The sequence below is a fragment of the Anguilla anguilla genome, chromosome 2 (genome assembly GCF_013347855.1).
Source record: "Anguilla anguilla isolate fAngAng1 chromosome 2, fAngAng1.pri, whole genome shotgun sequence".
NCBI classification, from domain to species: Eukaryota; Metazoa; Chordata; class Actinopteri; order Anguilliformes; family Anguillidae; genus Anguilla; species Anguilla anguilla.
Window position 1 is genome coordinate 51,255,863 of NC_049202.1, and position 27,188 is coordinate 51,283,050.

At 38.6% G+C, this 27,188-nt stretch overlaps 1 protein-coding gene and 1 long non-coding RNA gene across 2 annotated transcripts in view; one reads left to right on the forward strand and one right to left on the reverse strand.

Moving 5' to 3' along the window:
• Positions 1 to 27,188, forward strand: part of LOC118221186 — a 95,700-nt gene that overhangs the window by 50,489 nt on the left and 18,023 nt on the right. The window contains exon 4 of the long non-coding RNA XR_004764068.1: positions 25,093 to 25,142. This is a non-coding gene — a long non-coding RNA (uncharacterized LOC118221186). The remainder of the gene's footprint in view (positions 1 to 25,092; positions 25,143 to 27,188) is intronic.
• Positions 13,128 to 27,188, reverse strand: part of shisa9a (shisa family member 9a) — a 65,882-nt gene continuing 51,821 nt past the window's right edge. Inside the window, exons 3-4 of the mRNA XM_035406012.1 lie at positions 23,388 to 23,540; positions 13,128 to 14,014 (exon numbers count right to left, since the gene is read on the reverse strand). Of these exons, the coding sequence (XP_035261903.1) occupies positions 13,620 to 14,014; positions 23,388 to 23,540 (548 nt within the window). The 3' untranslated portion in view covers positions 13,128 to 13,619. The remainder of the gene's footprint in view (positions 14,015 to 23,387; positions 23,541 to 27,188) is intronic.

The following is a 27,188-nucleotide window of genomic DNA, read 5'->3' on the forward strand; positions in this document are numbered from 1 at the left end:
GTAGATGTCTAAAGATAAGAAATGTACAATGCCACTAGATTAAAAAAATATATTGAGAAATGAGTGAGCAGCAACAGAAATAGCCAAAGGAAGATGTGCAATTATCTCTTTGAGATAGCTGTGTAGCAACTGAGAAATATACAGGCTAATTTTGAAAAACATGTCACTGAAAAGCTGAAACAGCCAAGGGCAGGCTACATCTGCAGGTTGTTAATACGAGCCGTGTCAGTATAACCCAGAGGCACGAATCCAGTCCAAAAACAGATTCTAATTCATTAACAAAAGGATGTGGAAACAGGAATGAAAAAAGTTGATTGCCCTGTCATTAAAAGCCTAAACTTTTCTCATCCGGTACTTAATTTCTGCTAAAAACTGAACAAAATACGTCATCCCAATAACAGACAACCAACAAGATATGTTACATCAAGCTTTCTGTCCTTTGATGACTTTTTGCTTTCTTTCAATGCTGGAGCAGATGGAATGAATGGAGCCACAGTTTGGAGTATAGTCTGTGATTTGAGGGCCCTTGAGTTTTTATGTAGTATTGAGTGAAACAATCAGCCATATGAGAATTGTTTGCTCTGAAAAAAGCTGCTATTATAGAGTATTGTTTTGCAGAGTTAATTGATGAAAATACACTATACTGTATTTTACAATACTTTCATGTAATATAGACTAGAATATTATTCCAATTTCAGGTTTGGTTTAAATTTCATTTAAAAGTGGTGGAAAATTTCTTACTATATCTTTACATGACATCCTATTTTTTTAAATTTCATTGTCTAAATTAATGTAAATTGTAACTTTGGAGTTCTCGTTTTTGGTTGACAATTGATGATGGATACATTTCTCAGTGTGTTATGTATAGAAGGACATCATTAGTAAGATATATTATTTTTTCCATGAATATAAATTCAGTTTATGCATTTTCTTCCCGACCTTTATTCCCATATTATCTATGCCTTATATTTTTTCAATAGCCCAGATAAAAAGAAGAGGAGAGAGAGGGTTCAGCCTGCACATGCAGTGTATTTTCCATCACACTTGTATCAAACAAAATATATCTCACAAAGGCTTTTTAGAACATATATAATACCTTCGTAAACATGACATAATGGCTTTATACTCTAAATCATACATAACCAAATATCATGCTTCATAAAGGGTGGCATAATGCCTTCTTATACAACATATTATGCCAAATGTGACATAACCAGCTATGTCACTTATCCAATGGCTAAACACTACAAAGAGTGACATAAAGCATGCTTATGCCAGATGCTAGGCTAAATGTGATGTCACTTGATGTCATGAAACAATTCAAAGAAATATGAGAGAAGTTAGTCCCCTTGACTCCTGTTGCAATGGCAGTAAATATCTCTCATATAGCCATTATGGCAGGCAATACATATGTTATTAAAGCCTTTATAAGAAACACTGTTTTTTATTTTCATTATACTTAAACTCTTCATAACAGTATTTAATAGGTAATAGGCTACATGAATTAAAACAAGCGCGAATCCGCAATAGCTGCGACCGCACACGAGCATGCATCCATGTGTGCATGCATCCACGGACACACCCTCACACAAACACGTGACCTCTTCTTTGGCTCATGACCAACCTTTCCACAAAATCTTGTGCAAATCTGTGAATCCATTCCGGAGTTATGCGCCTTTTTGTGATAGGCCACGCCCCCTCTTGGTCAATCGGCCTGAAAGTTACTCAGCTCTACCTTCGGTCATGACCAACCTCCATGCATTTATTCATTCACCTTTTCTCCTGCATCATCAGCAGTTTCCATAGTTCCAACTCTGATCCATGGATTAAAATGGTTTTATCCTCACAATAACTTCAAAAACACCAGCAAACCTCTAGTGACTATGCTTTAGATAATAGCAATTATGTGGTATTAAAATATCTTAACCTCTGCAATATTCATTGGGTTGCATTGTACAGCAGGAGTTCCGGGTCTTCTGGTCCTTTTCCAGGGCTTTTTCCTTTTTTTCCCCCAGCGTGCAGGAACTGCCGCCGTGGGCTATGCGTGGCTATGCGTGGTCACTCACTCACTCACTCACTCACTTACTCACGGACAAACATTGAGGGAGGTTCGGTGGGACGCATGCGCAGGTGGTGCTTCGTTTAGTAGGACGCATGCGCAAGTGGTACGGCACAACATTTTTAAGCACAGCTTTATCACTTGCGATTGACAGTTGTTTTAGCAGATGAAAATACACTTGAGAAATAGGGCTGGGGGCATTTTGCACTTCTATTATTGTAAGAAAATATTGATTGAAATGCATTGTTTCTTAATTATGTTTCATATGACAAATTAACTGATATAAGACTTTTTTTGCAGCTCAGCAGCTGAGTCAGCTGAGCTGATTGGTGCCCCCACCAAGCTGTGGTGCTCTATGTGCAGTGCATATACTGTGCATTGGGAGGGGCAGTCCTGCGTACAGTTGAACTGTTGTGTGACTATGACTCTTTCACAGTATCCAGGTGGATAGACAATCCAGCCATATACGTTTGGTAGAACCCATCTCACCCCTCAGCCACCCCCTTTTCACCCATCTACAGTCGTTGCCGTGGAAACATCAAGAGATTTTCTAAGCAGTCGCCATGGGTTTTGTCACCGTGGCAACGCTTGACTTTCTTCTAAGCCCTGGGGTCTTGTCTCAGTCTCCCTAAATATGTTAGACTGACCACCTACAGACAGCATCCTGTTATTGATGCTCTCATGTTTTGTCTCGCTCACTGGTCTAATTATGAGAAACAACGAGGAAAAGCTCATCTACTCCTGTGTAATATGGCGCTAAATACAATGTAATAATAATAATTATAATAATAATACTAATAATAATAATAATGATTTTGACCAAATTACATAGCTATCCTGTATCAATAGCATACTGCATGCACTGAGATTTTGGCATTTTTCCCACAGATGTAACCACAATGACCACAGATTATTGCTCTAGTATTTAACTTTTGTCCCATCTTACCTCATGTGAACACATAGAATCCAACAACTGAAATATCTACCAAGTATTACATATATAGAAACAGAAAGCAGATAAAAATAGCTTCATGGAGGCTGCTATTTTTAAACATACTTATGAGTTTGAGGAGTCAATGAAACAACCAAACATTTTCAGAAATCAAATGAGACGTGAGATTGTTAGATGAAGAAAACACGAATAGCACTTCTTTGGGCTCTGATGTATTTCATTTCTGTGGAACATATTGATGACGAAGTTTAGTTGTAATGTCCCCATCGTTTTGATACCATTGATGTGGTTCACAGACAGTCAAGGAAATGCACTTTTTTAAACAGATGTTACAGAGTGTATTCTTTATTTATGTGAATGACAGCTCATTTTATTGTAAACATGTTTTTGTCAAGACTAAAACAATTCATTTAAATGAAAGGCAGGGAAAGGCAGGAGAAAATAAAAACTTTAAAAAAGAATGTGTAAAATTTGTAAAATTTGTCAATAAAATAAGGACCATAAGACTTCCATTAACAAGGAAGTTAATGCTACTAGTTAATGTCCCTCCTTTTTATGAGCTATGTATGTGTGTATGTGTGTGTGTGCGTGTGCATGTGTGTGTGTGCATGCTTGTGTGTCTGTGTGCATGTGTGCATATGTGTGTGTGCGTTCAGGCGTGCGTGCGTGTGTGTGTGAGCATGCATGCACTTCATGAGACCCTTGTTTGCAATGGCTGACCCTGTGTTTCAGGACACTTGTCCCTCAATGACTGCAGCAGTTTTTAAGCTCCACAGGAGAGCCGAGGAAGGGGGACAGCAATGTTCCTCTGAGATCTGAGTTTTGTCTCTTGCCTCCGGCTTAGCAGGAGGGAAGGGCATTAAACTTAAGTACACTTGACATCTTCACCGTTTGCTAATGAAGTCTACACCATGCCTCCTCAGCAGCTATCTCTACTGTCATGTCACTCAGTGAATAACTACCAAGCTCCTGCATGTGAACCAAAAGGGCATGCTGGGAGCTTGTGCAACTGCTGCTCATGTGTCTGGAGGGAATAGACTAACAACTGCTTAGTGCATAGCCTGGGATCTAGACTTGATTCAGTTTCCTCTCATTTCTCTGGTGCGTGGGCATTCATGGGAAGATTAGCTTGTATTGATGTCCTCTCCTGGGAGTGATGGCTCCACTTTAAGTGACTGTGTTCAACAGTAAGCGGAATCTATGTGCACCTGGCCTCCAGACAGCTTGTCAATAGGCTAATCTCCCTGTCCAGTCTTACAGGAAATGAACTGAAGAACATCAGGTCCTTTTTTAATTACTCAGAGTTGATAGGGTACATCCAGCTTTTCTTTCTTAACAGTCAAATTAAATTCTTCTGTGTTCCCAGAGTTTGTGCCTGAGTCACAGATTCAAAACATGGATACTATGTTTGGATGTCTACTTGTTACTACTCTCTCGTTTTTTTAAAAGTATTTTGAGTGCTGTCCCTATTATTGAGAATTAGAATCTGACCACTAATGGGATTGGGAATTGTCATTTCCTTGCAAGGTAAAACAACAGTGAAGACAAAAAAGCAGGTTTGACTAAGGTTGATGCATCACTGTGAGTTGAATTCCAGGGGCACATTTAGTCACTGGCACAGGGCTGTTGGAAAAAAAGAGCTATTTGTAGGCCAGCATTATAGAAAACAGACAGGAGGAAAACAACTAAAAGCAATACAGGCAACAGTGTTTGCTTAAAGAAAGTGTGTATTCATTTTTATTGCCACGTAAGAAATTAATATAGTACAGTGAATATATAGATTACAAATCAACATCCTTAGGGAAGGAACCCCAAACAGCCAACAGAAACAAAATAAAAGAGAAAGAAATTTATCCACACTATTAGTACTTTTAATGATATGATTTGACAAACACTGGTTCACCTTTTCTATTTATATGTAAAAATATCATCCAAACATACAAATATTCTATTTATGAATCCCACAAATTGAGGGTGAGTTTTGGGTAGGACTGGCAACAGTGGGGTAACACTGTGTACTTCATTAACTGTGCAAACATGGATGGGGGAGGGGGACTACAATAAGATCTTTATTAACTCCAAATGCAGTGCAAAGTCATTCTGACAATAACAATACATATATTTATATATATATATATTTACCACATGAATATAATATATGTATATTTTGTGTTACTGCATGAGTCTTCTAATCTAGCCTCTAAGTAATAGAAACAAACAAAAGAGCTTAGAGTGTCTCCCTGGGCTTTGTAAAACTCAGGTTGTAATGTGTGATTAGATGCGTGAACAATAACTTGAAAAATCTGAGAGGAATATATATTTGACTTTGCAGTTTACATGTAGCTACAGTATGCATAGTATGCTGTTTTATTTGGGATTTCAAAGTTATTGATGTTGATATTCCTTAAATGTCAACTGGTATATCCTCAACTTGACTACATTTTAAGCAAGAAACGTTTGCTCTCAGAAAGTCATGTATGGGGTGGAAGAATTAGCTATTTTTTAAACTAAAATGCAATAACCATTCTTCATGAAAACAAGTGAAATTTACAAAATGTATGTTCCTTATATATATGCATATGCATGTGCATAATTACTGCTCCAAGAGCAAGTGTTTAGCAGAATATTTGTAGAAATATGATTTTGGAAAGGTTAAACCTGTTGTCTAAAGGAATCTAAAATAACTGCCTACTATTCCGATACTGGTTCTGGGTATTAAATTTGACAAAAGTTAATACAAGGTGGTCCAAACAGACACAACTCCTAAAAATAAAACAATGCTAAAATAGTATCTATAGTTTGAGAGATAATAAAACTTTCTTAATGGAATTTGGAACTATGCGTGCCAATTATTCTTATATTATATTGATAATAAATGCCCTCTTACGGATGATTCTTTATTGAAAGTGTACTTGTTACTTGATTCAATAACTTATCTTGTTGAATTTTTCTTTAGCTGGTTTATAATACTTTCTATTTTGAGATTGTGAGTGGTTCTTTTTTTTAGGTTATAAATAAAATAAAATTGGACCATCAAAACAAGTTTGTCATATACCCATTCAGCAAAATCTATTTATTTACTGGTTTCAACTAAGTAAGGAAATCATGAGGATAACAAAATGATCACCAGTGTGAGTCATAGAGTTACTCGCTCCTTCATCCCAATTTGATTTGAGATACTATCTCTCTTCCATCTGATAGTTTAGTGACTACTTTAAAAAAGTATAAAAGTAATTGAAAAGCCCTTGAAATAACATTCTGAATACTGAGTCCATTGCAACCTTTTTCGACAGTCTTTTTTGTTGATTTATTAGCATTATTTTAGTCTTGAAATACTCAACTGTGCAGTATGTAGTTTGAATAATCCCAAGATAATGCAAAGGTGTCAAAGAGTTTTAACTATAAAAATGGCAATGCTGTATTCTCTCCCCTGAAATGCGTTATTAGGTAGCTGTATGTTTTTTTTTTTTTCTTGTAGGGGTTACATACACACAATAGTTTTCTTTCTGATATCTGAGGATTGAACAAATTTAATCTTTACAGTTATTTCAGCAGTGATTTTCAATAAATTAATCTTGAATTTAGTTTTGTAGGTTTTATCCGGCATTTGTAGCTCACTTACAAAAACAACATGTACTGTATGTAATTTCACTATGATGAATATAAAAGGTAGAGCCATTGCACTTAGAAATTATGCTTTCCCCCACTTCCTTCTGAATAGCTTTGTTGTCATAAGCAAGTGCTGCAGTGTGTATGTTTCCTCACAGGAAATGAGGAGATGCTTTGATCAGATCATCAGGCTCTTAAATAATCAGAATATAATGTCATTATTCTAGTCCCCTTAAATGAAACAGTTGACAAAGCTCAACCCAAGACATTTGAGAAATATACATTGTAATGCTATGTCTTGTCATAGGGTACCACATTGACCTTGATTCTCTGGTGTAAAGATATGTAAGCAAAATTGGGAATGGACACAGGATATTTTGAACCATGCTTATGCTATTGATGAAGGAAAAGAACATTACTGCAAATTAAGGATTCTGAGGCTGAAGAGCAACACATAATTTGAATCCCAGTGACTGCCATGCCAAAGCTACAATAATCAAAAGGTTTTTCTTTTTTCTGGACATTGTGGAGGTTAAAAACACTCTTTGCTTTTTAGTAGGATTGGAGGTGGAGACAGGGTAAAGCCCTTTTTAAAAATCACACTACTGTGTGTGAGTGTGTGTGCGTGTGTGTGTCTGTGTGTGTGCGTGCGTGTGTGTATGTATGTATGTATGTGTGTGTGTGTGTGTGTGTGCATGTGGGTGTGTGGGTGTGTGTGTGTGTGTACATGCAGATATGTCTGTTTAAGTGAGTGTGCATCTGCAATACGCATCCAACATAGAACACAGGCTGAAAATGTCCCTGTGCTATTTCATCTTAGCCTACAAACCTTTACTGGCAACATCAGGCTCCTCTCCCCAAAATGCAGACTGCCACCCAGAGACACATCTATGATTTCTAGGCATGAGAAAGTGGTGAAGCAGTTTCCAATTAAAGGTTCAGCTCATTTTCTAAGAACGTCTGAGAGTACAGGATTGAGTAAAAGCTATCTTTTCCTTTTTCCCATCCTTTTCTGGCAAATGGCCAGTAAGTGCACATTTGGGACAAGCAGATTAAGGGTGGGGCTCAATATTTTCTTTTTAGGATTCGGCTTGTTCTCCTTAAACTAAAATAACTTCTCTTCTTGATGTCAGTTTCTCAAGCTTTCCACTTTTGTTTTGATTGAATCCACTCCCCAGGCTTCTGATTGATTTCCCCAGTCTGCTGAACAGGAGTGAGGATGAGGAACGTTTGATTTCTCAATGGGTGTTCAGTAAAGGAAGACAACCGCTTCTGAAACAGGCCAGCTAGCTGCTCGCTACGTTCAGCCACTTGTTTTAATGGTTAATAAAATTTGGCTGGACGTTTTATTAGCTGATTTATACTTGTGCTCAAAGAATGAAAATTAATCAATCAAAGGGCCTTAGACTCTCCTCTGTTTTATTCAGCAACGCTTCCAGCCGGCTCTCCCGAGGACTTCTACATTTCACATGCATAGTAAATGAGTCCTCGGCTTAATGTAAAATGCGGCAGTGATACAATGATGGGATGCTTTCCAGGACTCTCATGTTCTATATCTCACGCTAGGCCATCAGGAAGGCATCAGCTCGTTTACCTTCAAAACCTATTTATACCATGAACTTGTTTTTTTGGTTTGTTCGGTCAGTCAGTTCAGGGTTCCTACTCAAATCAATTGAAAATAATTATAACAGTTAATTAAACTTCAATTTATTTGTGTTCTTTGTAGTAGTAATCACTGACATTACTGTTCAGGAGCAACATCAGGTAGTTTCACCATGCTCTCTCTTCAGATACCAGATGGGCCCCCCAACGCCCAGAAAAAAGAGCCTTTCTTGAAAATAAAATAAAACACTACCATCCATCCATCCATTATTTTATCCTGGGCAGGGTTGCGGGGGTGCTGGTGCCTATCCCAGCGTGCATTGGGCGAGAGGCAGGAATACACCCTGGACAGGCCGGCAATCTATTGCAGGGCACACACTCACCATTCACTTACACACTCATACCTTTGGGCAAGTTAGAGTCTCCAATTAGCCTACCTGCATGTCTTTGGACTGAGGGAGGAAATCTGACTACCCAGAGGAAACCCACGCGGACATGGGGAGAACATGCAAACTCCGGATTCAAACCCAGGGCCTTCATGCTGTGCTACCCACTGCACCACCATGCCGCCACACACAACCATGTAGAGTCAGAATTATAGAGCACTTCTGTCAGAGCGGACATTTAAAACCCCAAGAAGAGAACAGAGCAGAATTGGCCGTTAACTAAACCCATCAAGTAAAACATCCCCTGTGAAATAATACAACTATACAGCTGTTCCAGGAAAGCTGGCAAAAGATGAGCCTCACTATGTAAGAGAGGCCTCTCACTGTTGCACAAAATGCACCTGCATTCCATGCATTCTTTAATAGCATTAAGAGAATATACATACACTTTTTAGTGTGACAGTAATGAGTTGGACATTAGAGACTGTTCAAGTTCTGTGCCCATCTTCTCTTAGTGACATTAATTAAATTCTTGTTGAAAATGTCATGAATACTCTAAATAATAAATTCAGAAATAATTTCATAATATTATGTAAACTATGTTTCAATCTATGATTATTTCAGTTATAGCCACACTACTATGGCCACAGCCAATTAAACATTTCATTGCTTTTTGTTATTTAATATTACCTTTTCAAGGTACACTTTTGTTATGAAGTGGCCTCGTAAAAAATGTATACAGTCCTGTGCATTATTTTAAAATAAGGTAAATATAAAAGCTTATATAAATTCTTTTTTAAGTTACAAAAAATAAGACAAAAAATATCCATAGCACAAGAGATGCTTTATTTATTGTAACAGCTGTAAACTGTTACTATATAAAATGTTGAATTTATATCACACTGTCATTGGTGAATATATTTGGCAGCAGAAGTCTAGGAGACTATGTGGGAACCCTGTAAAATAACTACTGATTTTAAATTTCCATGTCCTCTTTGTTCATGTAGGACTGTAAATGGACACACGTGTTCTATGACAACAACAAAAAACCAATCAGGGGTGTTGACATAGACCTGGCTGATATATAGCCATCCAAATCCACATTTGATGTCCTTTTGAGTGATTAAAAAATAAATAAATGCAATACACAGACACACACACACAATGCTCCATAATGTGTCTTGATTTGGATCTGTACTCCACAATTTTAGAATTGTAATTAAATAATTAATATTCAAGTTCAAATTGTCAGCTTTTATTAATTGATATTTTTTATATATATTTTGGTTTCACCATGTAGCAATTACAGCACTTCTTACAGATGGTAAATGAAATTAGGCATGTTTAGTACTTTGCCGCATATCCTTTGCATGCAATGACTTCTTGAAGTCGGTGATGCATAGACATTACCAGGTTGCTTGTTTTAGGTGCTAGTTGGTATGTGTTCTCTTTAGCACATGTCACACATGTTAAATTGGATTCAGTTCAAGTGAATGACTTAGTCAGTCAATAATTTAACAGTTTTTGGCTTTGGAAAACTCCACTGTTGCTTTATCAGTATGCTTGGGATCATTGTCTTGCTGTAGGATGAATTGCCACCCAATGACACTGGAGGCATTTTGTTGAACTTGAGCAGATACGATGCTTCTGTGCACTTCTTAATGCATTCTGCTGCTGCTATCAGCAATTACATCATCAATGAAGACAAGTGTGCCAGTATATACAGTGCTGGGAAAAAGTATTTTCCCCCTTCCTGATTTACTCTATTTTTGCATATTTGTCACACTGAGTGGCTTCAGCCAAAATGTAATATTAGACAAAGGGAACCTGAGGAAACACAAAATGCATTCATGAAATTATTATTTCATTTATTTAATGAAAAAAGTTTTCAAACCCATGTGAAAAAGTAATTTTCCCCTTAGTTACTTAATGAATCAATGAACCAAACATAATCAAAAGATTAGAATGAAGACCAGATACTACTCAGATACTCTTATACCTGCACTAAGGAAGCAACTGAACACACCTGACTAATCAGAAACACCTGTGAAGCTATTTGTCCTAAACATTATGGTGCCCCTAAATCGGTGGACTATGTATAAAAAAGGCTGTATTTCTACATGGTGAAACCTAAATGTATCAAAATACATGTTAAAAAAGAATCTGCACTTTAACCGCATGTGAAGTGGTTGATTACACATTTAAAATTGTGGAGTACAGAGCCAAATGAAGAAACAAATACGTCTCTGTCCCAAACATTATGGAGCTCACTGTACATGTATATATAGTCTTGCTGTGGAAGGATTGGGAGACATGTCAAAGGAACAATCATTTTGAAAATTGTTTTCTCATTTCAAAACACTCACCACCTATGTGATACCAGACAAGGCTAGACGTCTCATTAACACAGTGATGATATTGTCCGTTAATTTATCACTTTAATTACAAGTCTCTCTTGTCTTCAGCTTTCTGAAAAGATTTGCAGTATGGTTTCAGTTAATCATTTAAAATTGAGTTTTGGGGCCACCTGTGTTGAGTGATGACATGTTCGACCCAGCAAAAGGCAGAGGCAAATATAATGAGCACAGCGTGGAATAAATCAATCAGGATGCTGTTTTTGCAGCCATTAGAGCCTCACTGTTCTGCCAGTTTAGCTGAGACAGCTGCATTGCATGGAGAGAGAAGCCACTCAGGCTCTAGATATGGATGTAAGATGTACCAGTGTACCATGGGGCTGGCCATTTATCACTTGGCTGAGGTGTACATGAGAAATTGAGAACTGAGCCCTTTTTTCTTTGTGAACGCAAATGTAATTTTTTCTACATATCTTCAGACCCCTGACAAGAGTTCATTTACAGCCCTGACCTTTCTTGTTTTTTTTTGTTGGATTGCTGATGGATAACCACATGGCAAATTACACTAAGCTAAAGATAAAGATAAGATTTTGATTATTATTAAGAAAAAGATTATTATTTGGATCCAAATGTTGACTTGTACCATGATTATGTGAAACCTGTATTATTCACAGTGTATTTATTGGCCAGACTTCTTTACTTCAGGAAATTTGTTAAAACAAAATAACTTTGATTATATTTTCATTTGATAGAGCAACCTTCCCTTTGCATCATTTTAGAATTCCTTTTTGAAAACAAAAACCCAAGCATTTTGAATGCTTCTGATAATGTTTGAATACTTCACAACTGGGCACATTTTTAATGCCAATGACTTTCACCCTCATAACGATGAGCACATTTTCACAAAAACAAATGAATCATTCAGTTAAATAAGTAGTCAAAAGGGAAGTTGGGGCTCATTAGAATACAATGTCCTGGTTGCACTATTTTACCATACCTTATGTCCTTTAAGTACAAAGGCATCTCTGCTCTCTTTTTGAGAATTGCCATGAAAGGACGCTTGCAGTGGGGAAAAGGAAAATAAGCTTTTAGATAAGCTACAGCTTGACACAACATACTATATAGACTGCATGCATTCAGTGGCACTGATTTTAATGACACATCAATTCCCTTCAAGAATGTGTTGTCTTCTGTGATCAAAGACGAAGAATCTTTTCCCCCTTGAAAAAATGTCTATGGGTGCGATCTGCTTGGCAGTCTCGGTATGGTACAGATATGATTGATTATTTAACACTGTGAAAATGTATCAGTGCTGTTGCCTGGTTATCACTTCCCTTAATAAGATTCATTAGTTTTCAGCCATCATTTTTCATTGAAAAGCATAACCTAAAGACATCCCTCTTGGTTTTACATTGGTAACCCTGTGGACTGCAGGAAGTGATTAGATGACCTTCATATCAGCACTGGTTTTCAGTATAACATTTGGAACTGAGAAACCCCATCAAAGCAGTGTTATCTCTCACTGTGGTTTTACAATGAATTAACACAGAACCAAAATTATTGCAAATGGACAGCAAAACTGAAAGGAACTCAGAAAGAAAGAGAAAATAGCATTACCACCTGACCAATCAAGTTCCCAGATCCCAGCGATCTCTGAGGACGTGTTTTCTAGAATTCGTCCTTCAGTATTATTTTCTCTATCCATTTTTGCCCAACACTCAACATTGGCAGAGTTCATCTTTTGACTCTCAGGCACAAGGCTACCTGTAGCAGTTCCTAAGAGCACAAGAAAGGCACAGCCCAAATGTTTTGAGGATGGAGCCCAAGGGGGTATCAGCAGAGTGGGATGGGCGCCTCTCTTGGTTCTTTGTGTTGTCACCATCAGGCATATAGGATAAATCCATGTAGTCCTCAATCTGCCCTTTCTCACCATCACCCACTGCCTCTGTGAAGACCACATACCATGACCATTGTTCTCTGTGCTTAGATTCAGCCAGCTACAATCTTTCACAAGACACAGAAGGCCATGAAAACCTCACTGTTAGAACCTATAAGTCAGTGGAAATGTTCCATTTATAGTGAGGACAGCGTCTCCATATTGACCTCCATTTCCTCTGGGCCTCCTTACTGTAATTGGATGGATATGACTCACCCAAAATTGTGGATTCAAATACAAAATAAGTTTTATTACAGTTGAAATTTGCAGGAATATTCTTTCAGTGCTTTCCATTTTGCTAACTGGGTTTACCCTTGCATTCCTAGTATATTTATTTCCACCCAACACCACTGTCACCACTGATCTATTGCTCACATGTTTTGGTTCATCTTTTCATGGAAGTCACTCTTGTGTAGTATAATTATTCTTGCAATAATCCTATGGTTTATTATTATAAATATTATCAATAGTTCAACAATGATTTTGTCATGGTTTTGCTCCCTGCCTGACAGAAGTCCCATGTATGCCTGTCAAATGCAGTTACAGACAAAATGCCACACACACATCTGCACTGGGGCCTCTCCTCAAGGGCTGTAATTCACACCCATGCCCTGTGACAGGCCCCTGAGGGACACCTGCCCTAGAATTCTTCATTCTTTCGGTCTCTCTCTCTCTCTCGCGCTCTCTCTCACACTGTTAGACTTGGGGGTGTTAGGCCCTTTCACACAGTCACCTCTGTCTTGCTGTTGGTAACAAAGTAGGGCTGTGGGGGCAGGTAGTGCTGGCTGCGGGAGGAGTGAAGCTCATTGACCTGTTCCACGGTGCAGTGCTTCTTTGGGCCGTAGCTCTTACGGCGGCCCACCGTCTCTGTCCCATTCCAGCCTTTTACCAGCCCAGTGTTGGCGATGGTATTGGAGCTGTAGGCCAGGGGGTGGGGGCCATGGACCTTGCTGCTTTTGGCCTTCTGCCCATTCTGCTTTGGGCAGGCCATCTCTGGGCTGTAGGGGGCTCCGGGTTCGCGGTCGTGACGCATGGGGTGCAGAGGGAGGCTGCCTTTCGCTGCCAGTTCTGCCAGATGGCGGCGCTTGCTGTAGAAATCATCGTTGGCCTTTTCAGCTAGAAAAACACACAGAAACATAAATTCCAGAAAAATTCAAAAAGAGAGAAAGACAAGCAGAAAATGTAGGATTCACTTTTTTTCTATATTTTAGTCGAAGATACTGAAAATATTAACCTCATTGATTGTACAGTATTATTACTGTTCATTAACCAGAATAGTGGTCCCCTCTATGTGCATGTGTGTGTGTGTGTGTGTGTGTGTGTGTGTGTGTGTGCACATATGTGTGCAAGTTTTCATAGGAGTGGTGATGTATGATTGTCCTATGTGATTCACTCCAAACTCCCGCACACTCCTCCGTTCTGGTGTTTAATTAATGCTAAGATAAAGAATATGTGTACTGAACTTACAGTATGTGCTTAATGCAAAGATCACTGATTGGTCTTCCTTCTCCCAAAAAATCACTTTTGATTGTTGTTTTTATGAAAGGCATGCTAAAATGTGCATGTAGGGCTACATTGTAGCAGGGCTACAAGCTTTTTGTAATGATGGGCTCTGAGGGGTATAATGAATAATAATACTCTCATAAAAAGCTTAAATTATTTGTTAACAAAAATGTAGGTTAACTAAAACAAGTACTGTAAGTAAACTTAAGTTAATGGGGACCATGATTAGGGCCTTGTGTTTTTCTCAACCTTATTCCTGCATACCTTTTTGTGCTCCAGACACTGCATTTGGATAAACAGGTAATAATTAAACCAAACACCATGTAATTATCAAAAAGATTATTAACAAGAATCATTCTATTTAACCAGTGAATGAATAATCAAAGAATGTATACACTCTCCAGATACTGTATATAGAATCTATATTGAACCAGAAAAGCAGCACAGTACACGAAGTCAGAACAATTTAAGAAATAATTAAATTTAGCCAAAACAATAAAATACACTTGTAAGACAACAATATAAATTCACTGATGGTTTATGATCATAAGTACTGTCAAAATACAAAGCTGAGAGCAAATTGTAATATTTTAATAGACAGGATCCATGTGACCAGTATGCTACAACATTTTTAGGATAATATGCACAGGATATGATGGAGTATTAATTTCATTTGTAACTCCCTGGTTCAATGCATTCATTTCTAAAACGGTTTCACAACCTGCTGCTCTGCTTGTTTGATCATTTAACTCACAGTGAACAGCATATGGTCTCTGTATGTGCCATTACCTAAAAATATGCAGAAGTATGTCCTCTGGTCTTTAATTTACCAACACCAGAGTATGACAAGGCAACCCTTATGGAAACGGACTATACTATAATATATTGTAAATATGTGGAGGTCTTCAAAAATATAATGGTAAATATATTTCACAGCACTATATACAGTTAAATGTGTAAATATTGGGATGGTGACACAATTTGTAGTGTTTCCAGTATATTGGATTTGCACACATTTCATCTTTAATTGTTCCCTTAACTTAATAATCTGAAATGAAGTCATCATATTTTGTATTTGTTTGCAGATCCTTTGCATTCAATGAGTGTCTGAAGTCTGTGACCCATAGACATCACTAGATCTGTATTGCAGCCATCTTTAGTTCCTGTTCAGTTCTGGGGTGTTTTGCCTTCAGTCTTGTCTTCTTAAGTGAAACGCGTGTTCCATTGGATTCAGGATGCATGATTAACTTCGCCAGTCAAGAACATTCTACTTTGCTGCCCTGAAAAACTCCCTGGTTGACATCTAATGAGTTTTCAGTCTTTTGGTTGGATCTAGGCAGATAAGATCTTTCTATACACCTCAGAATTCATCCTGCTCCTGTTCTTCATCAGCCCAAGCTCTAACACTACCTGCACCATGTTTCCCAGATGAGGGTGATGCTTTGGATTATAGAATACTTTCTATCTCCACACTTTCCTCCTCCCATCACTTTGGTACAGATTTATGCCATTTGGTCCGATGGAAAAGTGGATTTGTCTCAATCATGTCGACCGATGGAGAGATTATATGCACCTGGGTTGTGCTAACTAATCAAGCCCAGGTGATTAAAGGTGTGTTCCTCTCCACAGTATGGTGCAGAGACTGGGAGTAGACACAGAGGGAGTGAGGTTGTTTTGGAGTTTTTGTTTGTTTGAGCACCAAAGAGGAAAGAAAACAACTGCTGAGAAGCGGAGGAGACGGCAACAAAAAAGTTGGCTGGCTAAGACCAGCGGCAAGATGAAAAGCATTTGCTCAGTTTTGTTTTTTTGGTCCTTGTTGCTTTAGTTTTTTGTGTTCATTTGTTGTTTTTGCTCAGAACTCATGAGGGGGAAGGGGGAAGGTGTTATTTTATTTGTTTTTGTGATGGTTGGGTTCTGCTCTCTCTCCATGTGTCAAATTAACATGTAAACCCAAAACTGACACAACTCCCTCCCAGAGGTATCACACGGTGTGTGATATAAATGGTGCCAAAACCCAGGACATAAGAAAACTCTGAAAATGGAGACCACTCCGCTAGTGAAAACGGTAAAGCAACTAATGTAGGAGTCACAACATCACACTCTTTGCAGCCTGCAGGAATATCAACAACAGCCAATGCAAGCTATGTCATCATCACAGGCAGCGAATCGAACTGTTCTAACGTAACTGCTGAAGGTGCAAACCCCCCCTCCTGGCAAACATCAAGCTTCAGAAGATGGGACTCAAGAACGACCCAGAGGTGTTCATCGAACAGTTTGAGTGGATGGTCAACTGGCCAGTGGAAGAGTAGGCATTGCGCCTCCTACCATTGTTCTCAGTGGAGGCGCAATTCGCTATACACAATATACTGACTGGTGCCTGGCTGATTACTAAACCCTCTGGGTGACTATCTAGAAATGGGTGGGACTACAGCCAAAGGGCCAACAGAAGAAGCTGCATTAATTTTCATTTGTGGGTGTGGACTCCTGCGGGCTGAAACTGGAATGCTGCACTCCTAAAGTTAAGCGGATGGCACTGGAGTAGTTTATAATGGGGCTCCTGAAAGGGACCTCCTACTGGCAGTGCCATCAACCAACCTCGCTGATTGTGGCCATCCAGCTTGCTGAGAATCGTCTATCTATTTGAGAGGACACAGGGAAGAATAACCTAAGAAACTGACCTTTAAAATGCCCCTCCCATCTCCCTTCCCAAACCGCTTTTTCCCCCAATCCTAACCCTGTCCCATTCCCAGGTCCCCGTTTCCCTAAGCACCACCCCATTCTACACGACCTTTAGCTCCCACATTTAACCCATTTTACCATCCCCCTTCCTTGGTCTCAGGTCAGATGAATGCGTCCGAATCACTGAGACAGGGCTGCTGGCATTGCAGATGTGACGGCACATCCGAAAGGACTATCCCCTTATAGCGGTGAACATTGCAAGCCATACTCCAAGCAGCACATATCCAACCCCCGTTCCAGCAGAGACATACCGCATACCAATTAGTATAAAGAGGGATATAATCCAGGTGCTCTTGGACTCAGATTAAATTTTTTTCTTGGACTGCACAGATTTAATTTTCAATTGTGGCATAAAAATACAGCATGGTGGCTGGAGGTAGTTCCCACACCCCCCATCCCGCTGATTCTGGGACATGATTGGCTGAGACCCGGGACATAAGCTGAGCGAGTCTTTTTTGGAATTCGTTTGTCGAAGACCATAAAACAGAGAAGAAAAAAAAAAACATCGCTGAAAATTATAGGAGCTGGTCAATGATTTCTATATTGTCATATATGGTGAACTATTGCAATATCCAAATGGTACATTTCATATATTATTACATGTTTTATTGAAATTTGGGGAGCAACTTCAGTATGCAAATCCCTGTGGGATTATGAAGATTGTCTTGGGGTCTGCTGTGAAGGGCCCACAATTTGTGTAATTCCACTGGGCACTCTGGTTTCAGGTGAGCTCACAGATTCAGGGACACCTGTGTGGACACACTTCTGTTATCCCAACATTTGCCACTGCAGCAACAATACTGCATGCTGTACTGTAAAGGCTAGTTTATGCTTTGGAGACAAAGTGTGGTACGACAAAGTATCGGCCGACAGAACTTTGTCGCACAACGTTTTGCATTTATAGTTCACGACAGTGCGCGTTGCTACTATAGCAACCGCTATAGCAGACGCTCAGCCCAGCAGAGGTTTGTTTACATTCCGCGAAAAATGGCAGCGCCACTAACATTACACGATGAAAGCTATTATGTTGACTGTCTATCTATCTAGCTAGCTAGCTAACGTTAGCTAGCTAAATGACTGTAGCTAACATTACGTACCTGTCCTGAAGTTGCTTCCATCTGGTTTTACAGATGAGCAACTCTGTATGTAGGGTGTTTCCCATCTCCGTCCAATAATTCTTTGTTTTTTCATGGTCTCGGTAGTCGGCCCTTGCAGAATCGTAGATGTAAGGATATTTCCTCACCTCTTTGGCCAGCTTCTCCTCAAACCCGTACATTTTGCTAGCTAGCTAGCTATGTAAACCGTCTTCATTCATAAAAACAAGTACGTAGTTAACTAGCAACGTCGCCATGGCAACCTTTTTGCCTTTGTTTAAGCCATTCAATCATAGCTGCACGACACTTACGACGGCGTCTGCAACCTTACAAAAATCAGCAGGTACGCGGCACACGTCGCCGACCCTCTAAAAGTGTCGGCTTGACGTCAAAACTGTCGAATTTGCATCATTTTTGTCCCGCGACACGCCGTATGACACTTTGTCTCCGAAGCATAAGTTAGCCTTAAGTTGGCTCTCCTGTGACTAAAACTACTGAGAAGGTGAGAGTGGAAGTCAGAAGCTGACCACATTATAATTCCCCTTATAACGAGGGGGCTTGGTGCTCAGCTGTAGCTGAGATGTTTTGTCAGACACATGACTGGTCTGCTGGTTCTCAAATATTCTCACTTTAGGCTATCCATTTTCTTGCAGATAGGTATATAGAATTTCACTTTCAAATCATAGAGAAGACCAGCTTTCCTGAGAAAATCTACTGTATTGTAATTCAAGAGAAACTGTGTAAAATATTTACCGAGGTTGACCTTTCCTTATGTGGTGGCAACCACATGTGAAATAATAATACAACAGTAAGTGTGAAATTGTATCCTTGACAATGACTTTTAATCGCCTTACACACTAATACCTAATTTTCCTTGCTAATGAAAGGCATTCCCAGAAGATCACTGTTCCTTCAGTTTTATTATGAGTTCAGGGATAGAGCTTTTTGACAGCCCAACAGATGGTTGGGTTAATTGAAGAATGGGCACTGGGTTATTTTCATTATGTGCTGATCAGGGGAAATAACAATAACATTTTAAAAAGTTTTAATGAATTATTCATGTTCCCAAAGAATGGTTACCAGGTATGTATGCTGTTTTGTTTTTGAATAACCTATTGTACATCAGCATCATAGTAGAGCACACATTAAAATACTGAAAAATATCTCATAGAATGAGAGCTTGCTCCCTCTTTTTTAAGTAATAATACATGCATATTCACAGGTTACCAAATGTGATATATGTTTATACTTTTTTATGGATATATGTTTTTAAATTGATACTTGCTTCTGAGGAGGGAAATATGCTGTCTGTCAAATTTGAAAGTTCAAATACACATGTAGTGCCTAATGGAATATTTAGTTTTGGACATTTAGTTTAATTAATTTGCTTTACTGTGTCCTGGTGTGCACTGGTATACCTGTAAATCAAATCAAATAGTTTTGAGTATAATCTGAATGGTCAATCACAACCATTATAAATTTCAAACCAAATGTTGGAACTCACAGTTTTTCGTACTCCAGTTGTAATGCCATTGTGTTTTTATAATGAAAAATATTCCAAATCTCATCTTCACCAATCATGTTTAGATCTTCGTAGCCTAGTAGCAGTGCCAATCCCATTAATGGGCGACTGAAGAGATTTATACAGTTCAGAGTAAATGACTGCAGCATTCCAGGTAGCTCATTCGGAACAGTTTGGCCTCCCAACTCACTGACTCTCTGATCTTCCCTTTGTTTTCCAATAATCTCTCTGTAGAACTGAACCTCACTGGAGAAAAATGGGAGCAAGCTTCACATTTCACAGAGAGCTCTGGTGCTCACATTACTGAATGCTTAAACACCAGCTGACAGCTGTCAAGTGGCTGGATGTGTCTGGAAAGGTCCAACTTTGATGGCAAATTAATGGGTCAGCTGGAATCCTTAAACTGCTTTGTTAAACTCTATTAATTTTTACTCTTCCAGTTCATATTGTGGAATCTAATATATATGGCCATTCCTCAGATTATTCATATTTTGTGTGGTACCATTTCAATTGTGTTTTGATATGAAAAAAACTCAATGAGTGTTTTTCCATTTGTGTTTGATAGTCCATCACTTTAACACCCCCTTGAAGATAAAGATACCGTGTTCAAAGAAGCCTATTTTGTTCAGTCATAAATTTGGTTAATTGCTCCCCTTCTCTGAAGAAGGCACATCACACTGTGCATGGTGGGAGTGCTCATACGGATAGCTGGCCTTAGTATCACACTCAGCTGACAGGTGACTCTGTTCTCGAATGACAATGTCACAAACAACATACCTACAGAAGGCCATTAAGAGTCTGGGTACTTGGCTTTCGCATGAATTGTCAGGGCATCATTATGCTCATCCAAATCAGATATGATCAACTGAACAAGTTAAATTTTAATTATTGTTATTATTTTTATATCTTCAGACTAAAGTATCTGGGACTTTCTTTTATTAGCTTGCCGTATCTGCTTCACCATGTCTGAGAGGAATCCAATACTGTGACCTTACAGATGCACTTAGGGACAGGACAGAAAATATTGATTGCAAGAATTGTGGTTTATCTGCTCTCAGACTTAAGATCCAGATTCGTTTGGGTATTTGAAGCAGTAAAACAAAATAAATATCATTAACTCATAGTACATCACACTGTACTTTCAACCAAATGGGTAGTGGACTGGAAGTGCAACATTTTACAACTTAGCATGTCCTTATTATCACTAATGCAAAAAAATTCATAGTAAACTTAAATGGAAGACTGTAGGTGCAAAATTTGAGTCGTCTATTTTAGAAATGTTTAAGCAAACTGTTAACCCTAACCCACCAGATGTCAGGACTTTCTCATACAGTCTGTAAATGTCCTTGCCTTTTTAATTTATGGTACTAAAGACCTTGCTACCAGTTACAGCTTTAATTTTCTGCCACTCAGATAATTGGTTGCAATTTCTCTGTTCAGTTCAGAGATCAAAGTCGGCAAACTGTAACACTACAGTCCTTAAATGCAAATATGTGAAACAGCTGAGAGGGTAGGTACGTATTTTGGTCAGTGCCACATTTTTTGTTCTAGCACAATGGATTTAAAATGAACCAATGAATATGAGGTTTAAGTGTCTGTCGGTGTCAATTTAAGAGTATTTGCTTCCAGACCAGGTGATCTGTGTAGAAATTTCAGCCCTTTTAAGCATAGTTGCCCCATAGCCACGGATTGGACTGTGAGTAACTAGCAATGTCAAACTTTTGTGAAGAGCATTGCAATAGTTTTCATTGGACCCCACGAACTACGCTTACAGATGAAGTGACAACTAGCTAGCTAGCAAAAAATGTTATCATTAATCATTAATTTCTAGTTTTTTTTATTTCTGCTCTTGAAACGGAGAATGATTGGCCAAAATGTACATGGATGTCCAGCTGTCATGTAGTCTATTCAGTTTATTCAAAGTCTCAATTTCAGTGAAAAACTGAAAATATGTCCAAGGCATTATCTCTGTGGAATTCTAAACCAATCATTCCTATTATTACAATGCACACAATTATTCATCCCCACTCCAAGTCTTTATGAACTTCATCACGGTTGCAATTCATGGATTTTGTGTGTTTATATGTGCAAAATTAGTTTTTATAGGCTTGATCAACCAATTCGTATAAAAGCTTCAGTCATTCAGTTGTAACTGAGCAATAGCTGGGCGGAGGAGAGAGCACATTTGCTCAACCAACCGAGACGATGCTCCCAGAACCAAGACAATGTTCTCACCGGACATTACAGTGATGAAATGAACCAGAAAAGAAAGCTGAACTCTGACCGGTCAACCGTGATGCAACCATGCAATATTTGGATGGACCAATTGCAGACAGGGGGATGTCCTCAGTGCAAACTGCTTGCGAACAGTTTGCACTGAGGACATGCAAACACCTCAACGTTCAAACTGAAAACATAACCTCTTTTTGTTCATCTCATGTTCGAAAAGTGTAGTTTGATTTCATTGAAGTATACTGGCACCTTAAGAGGTAGGTATTTTTCCAAACTGTAGCTTTGACACAGCTGCAACATGATGGGAGAAATAGCACTCAAAAATATTAAAAACTCAATTTTTTAAATTCCTAAATTATTCTTTCAATATGACAGTTGTAACATGGATTTTCTTAAGCATATTCATATAAGAAAAAAAGCATGTACAGTGAATGCAGGATAGGGAGAAGAAAAGCCCCTCTTGATTAACCATACAGATTCAAGTGCCAAATCAGCCTAATGAATCATTTTCTGTTCATCTCAAACTACCATTTAAACACTATTGTGCACAGATCTATCTTTGAACAGAAACAGTGTCACGTAATTAAACATTTCTCAGTAAACAACCAATCTTTTCACTTGCTGAAAATAAGAATGAAAGCAAAGGGGGTGAGGGGGTTGGAAATGATAATTAGTTAACTACACATTTTCTGCAGCTCATATATTTTCTAATTGTGAAAGCTTTATCTGCAGAGTGACAATTGGCATCCTTTAATCTCATGATTTTGGTCGGTTTTTTGTGTGGCTATGATTATATGGAACTAGCACACTTCAACAAGATATGATAATTTTCCAACTCTGCTAAGTATTACAGAGAAATATATTCAGCGTGTTAACGACCCAGTTTTAGTCAGTGTGCTGTGAATTCTGCCCCATCGACTCACGAGGATTGTTTGCACCTTGCCACATGAGATTAAAAAACTTTCAGTATATTGAAAGCCCAAGCCCTCTTTTTCACTCTTTTTCAGCAATGTGTAATACAATGAGTCAGTGCATGCTTTTCTACTAGCGTTTCCCTGCTAGCTGGTAAAATTACACTAAAAAAAAAAAAAAAAAAAAAAAAAAAAAAAAAAAAATATATATATATATATATATATATATATATATATATATAAATAAATAAAATGTCACTGCAGCCAAAAGGACACGATTGCTGTCTCAGGGTAGTGGGCATATGCTTCAGCATATGTTGGTGTCTATCTGTTCACGTGCCAAAACCCTTACGTACACATTACATAAGAACTGTGCAACTGGGGGTGTCACAGCCGTACTATTGCATTTTAATCAGAAAAACCAGGACTTTGGCGGGTGACAGATGACAAGTTCTCCACAGAGATAGCGACAACTGGTTAGTTCTTACCCACGGCCTTGAGTGAGGCGTACTTGTTGAGTTCCTTGCTTGGCTGCTGCTGGTCGTACGCATGGAGCTGACTCAGAGCAGGGTACGAGTGTGGCTGAGTCATAGTGGGCAGCAGAGGTGAGCCAGGACCAACGTTGTTCATTTGGGTGCCCTCTACAGGAAAGAAAATGGGACAGTAGGGAATGAGCATGGCCGAGGAACAAAAAATAAATATATAAATTAGGAAGCATCACTTATAAAATAGCTATACTTTCATACCTGTCGATTAGTATGTACATTACTTATTGTTGTGCAGTATTAGTACTATTTACAACATTACTGGTATGTCAGATTCTAAATTCAGACCGCTGATGTACCTGTAAAACAGATGGATCCAGTAAAAGCCTCTCTGCAATAGAATTCTGCCAAAATCACCTCCCCTGACTGGTCAACCATGGGGCGAACATGTGCACAGAATTATGCCACACTAAGAGACAGTTTATCCGTGTGCCGAGTTAAATCCTTATTCTTTAGTTTATACCTACTCATAGAAAATCAACTAACATATTGGAAACATATGTTGTAGTGTGTTGTTGCATTTCACTAGAGTCAAAGCAATTTGGAGTCAAAGTCATTTAGTTGCTTTTATCACCCATGGCACCAGCAGCACTCCCATAAGCACCCCTTTGGCTTTTTACAAGTTAAACAAACAACTGACATCTGGAAAATAATTTCAGTCAAAAGGAAACAGAAAAAAAAGAATGATAAAAATGTGCAAGAATGATCGCATGGTACATTTCAAATTGCTTGAGGGCAATACTTTGTGTTTTTATAAAAGGATCATTTTTTAAAGCTTGAAAACTCAACGAACCCTAACCCTACCAGGCATACACACACACACACACACACACACACACGCATACACACACACGCACACACGCATACACACAACCTTTTTTCCCTTTCTACAGTGACAAAAACAGAGAGAGTCAGAGAAACAATCTGTTTTCACAAATACTTTATTGATTTTTTACACATACTTCCACATTTTATGAGGATGGATTGGACAGCTAAGAAAACCCACAGAAACAGAACCTGCCTCCCAGTCATCACAGAGCTCCTCATGTAGTCACTAATTAATCAGTTGTCCTTCATACAGAGTAGATGACACATTTCTCACTGGGAATGCATCACATAATGCAGTTCAGTGCAGTGCAGAATTAAGTAGTTACTGTACATAGGCTTGATATTTCATCAAACCTATTTGTACAATTTCAAATCGTCTTTTGGTGTGTGTGGCTCTTGTAAAATGGACCAATGTCTTTTAAAAAAAGATAAATTACTCATGCACATCTCCACATGGTGAATAAATCAATTCATTTGACAGTACCTGTCAGTTACTGTTACTGTCACTACTACAACTACTGCTAGTGCTGTTGCTGCTGCTACTACTACTACTACTTGTGGTTTGGGCCTGTAACCAGAAGAATGTAGGCGTGACTCCTAGCTAGATCATTGCCTTCATACCCTTGAAAGAAGTACCCAACAAATAACTGCAATGATTAATGTCCATCTGTTTCATTTGAATTATATTATGAACTGCAAGAAATCTAAGTCACCCTAGATAAGTGCAAATCAATAATGTAATGTAACATATCATTGTACAGAGAATGCTCAATTGCTCTGCCATTTCACTTTGAATATTTATGTATTTTCATTTCCACAGATGGGCCAACTGCGATTAATCAATTTCCTGTGTTAATTGGAGCTATTAAGGTAAGATTTACAGCTGCTTACACCCTGGAAGAAATACTGTGCAGCTCTCTGAATTACCCCCACCTGATGCCTGCAGCTAAAAAAACAAATCTGGGATTGATCTAAACTAGACCATTACTGAAATATCAATGTCATCTGGAGGGGCTTTTGACAGGGCAATTTTCAAAGCAATGGAGTGTAAAAGCAATTTTATGACTCTTTGTTTTACCTGTTTAGCTGTTAAGACATGAATGATGTATTTTTGAGGACGGTTCTGAATGACGGTGCTGAAATGCAGACCTGGACTAATGGCAGGTTTTTAAACCATTGGCTCTTCTAAAATGTTTTCATAGGTCTGGGAACGAAAAAGGGATTAACATTCAAATTCTATTTTGTGTGTGAGTGCATGTGTGTGTGTGTGTGTGTGTGTGTGTGTGTGTGTGTGTTGGGAGGGAAGCTTAAGGTGAATATGACTGCTGAGGTACACATATCCTGGAGGAAATATGCATGTCTTTATTGAATATTGTTTTTTTATGTCCAGTGGCACAGATTGTAAAGTAGCACTGTACCTTCACTTGACCTCTTGAGAGGTAGAGCAGCACAGCAGCATGGCTATGTTGTAGCGCATTAAGGCACACATGCTGAAATGTACAGAATTCACAAGGGACCTGCACACACAGGTCGACAGACTTCCATTTAAATAAAGAGTTAGGTGCCAGCTAGATTCAGAGGATCAGTGAGCTTTGCAAAACATTCCCACTGCTAGAGGCAAAATGTGACATGCAGAGGGTACCTGGCATTATGCCTGACCTCATTGACACCAAGAATCTCATGTAAATGGCTTTGCTCTGAAAGATTGATGGCTTGGCCAGTCACCTTTCATTGCAGATATGGGTACATGGGTTACAGTGGAGTCAAGCATAGGTCAGTGTGTAGTGTCTCAGTAACTGTAATATGGTACAGAACATGCTTTGACTTAATTACTATGTTGTCATGCATGCTGTTCATTTTTATACAGCAGATTTTTCATCCTACTCATTTTGAAACACTGACAAAATTATTATGAGGTGGGAGTATACTCAACAACTGTTTTTGTGTGTGTTTGCTTTAAGGTGCTGACTCACCACTCTGCCCAGTATGCACTTTACTGTTCTTGTGTATTTCTTTGACTCTACCATGGTAACATGCTCCATGAGAGTCACATAAGCCTCTTGTGGAGTAAGCCTGGCCCGTGCACATGTAACATTCTGCTCACCAGACGAGAGATTCCTAAGCTTTTCCAGTAAGTTTTATAAAAAAGCATAACACTGATTCTCAGCCATTGTACTGCAATTGTATGAATTTCAGCAGACATTTTGCCTTCTGACATCATTTGCGATGCATCTGCGTGTCTATTATTAAAGTTTATTCACACCAAGTCCAATTTTTTCACATGAAAAAAAAATTGTGAGGACATTCTCAACTTTATTATACATGGCAGTGTAGAAAGACAAGAAGAATGGAGAGAGAGGGAAAGATGAATTTGAAATGCCAACATTGCTTCTTGTAACAAGCATGTGGTCAATGCTCTACAGGCTATGCTACTCGACACCCTGGCGTGATGCGATTTTAAAATGAACAGATTCATCTCTATGAACTTCTGCACAATGAGTCCAACGCTATTGTACTGCAATGATGGATCATTTTTCAAAAATCAAAGCTGGTTCAATTTTAGTGTTTTTTTTTTTTTTTGGTGCCTTTAAAAACTCACCAACCAATAAGATATCAACTTCTATTCATGTAGTAGACAGCATACATGACTTGAATCATTGAACATTTCAAATCAAACTAGGAAGTAATACAGTAATCACATTTTATGTTAGGAAATAACAAAGCAGTTAGCCAACAAATAAAGGTGAAACATGTACCTTTATGAATTCTGTAATTCTGTGGCTTAAGCTGCAAGGTAGTTCAATGGAAGTTCCTGCTCCTGGAAGTTTCAAAATGGCACTAACAGTAAAAATCCCATGACCTTTTTCCACTCCTCACTCTAATGTGTTAGCTTGCTGGTTTGTTATTGTCAGGGGA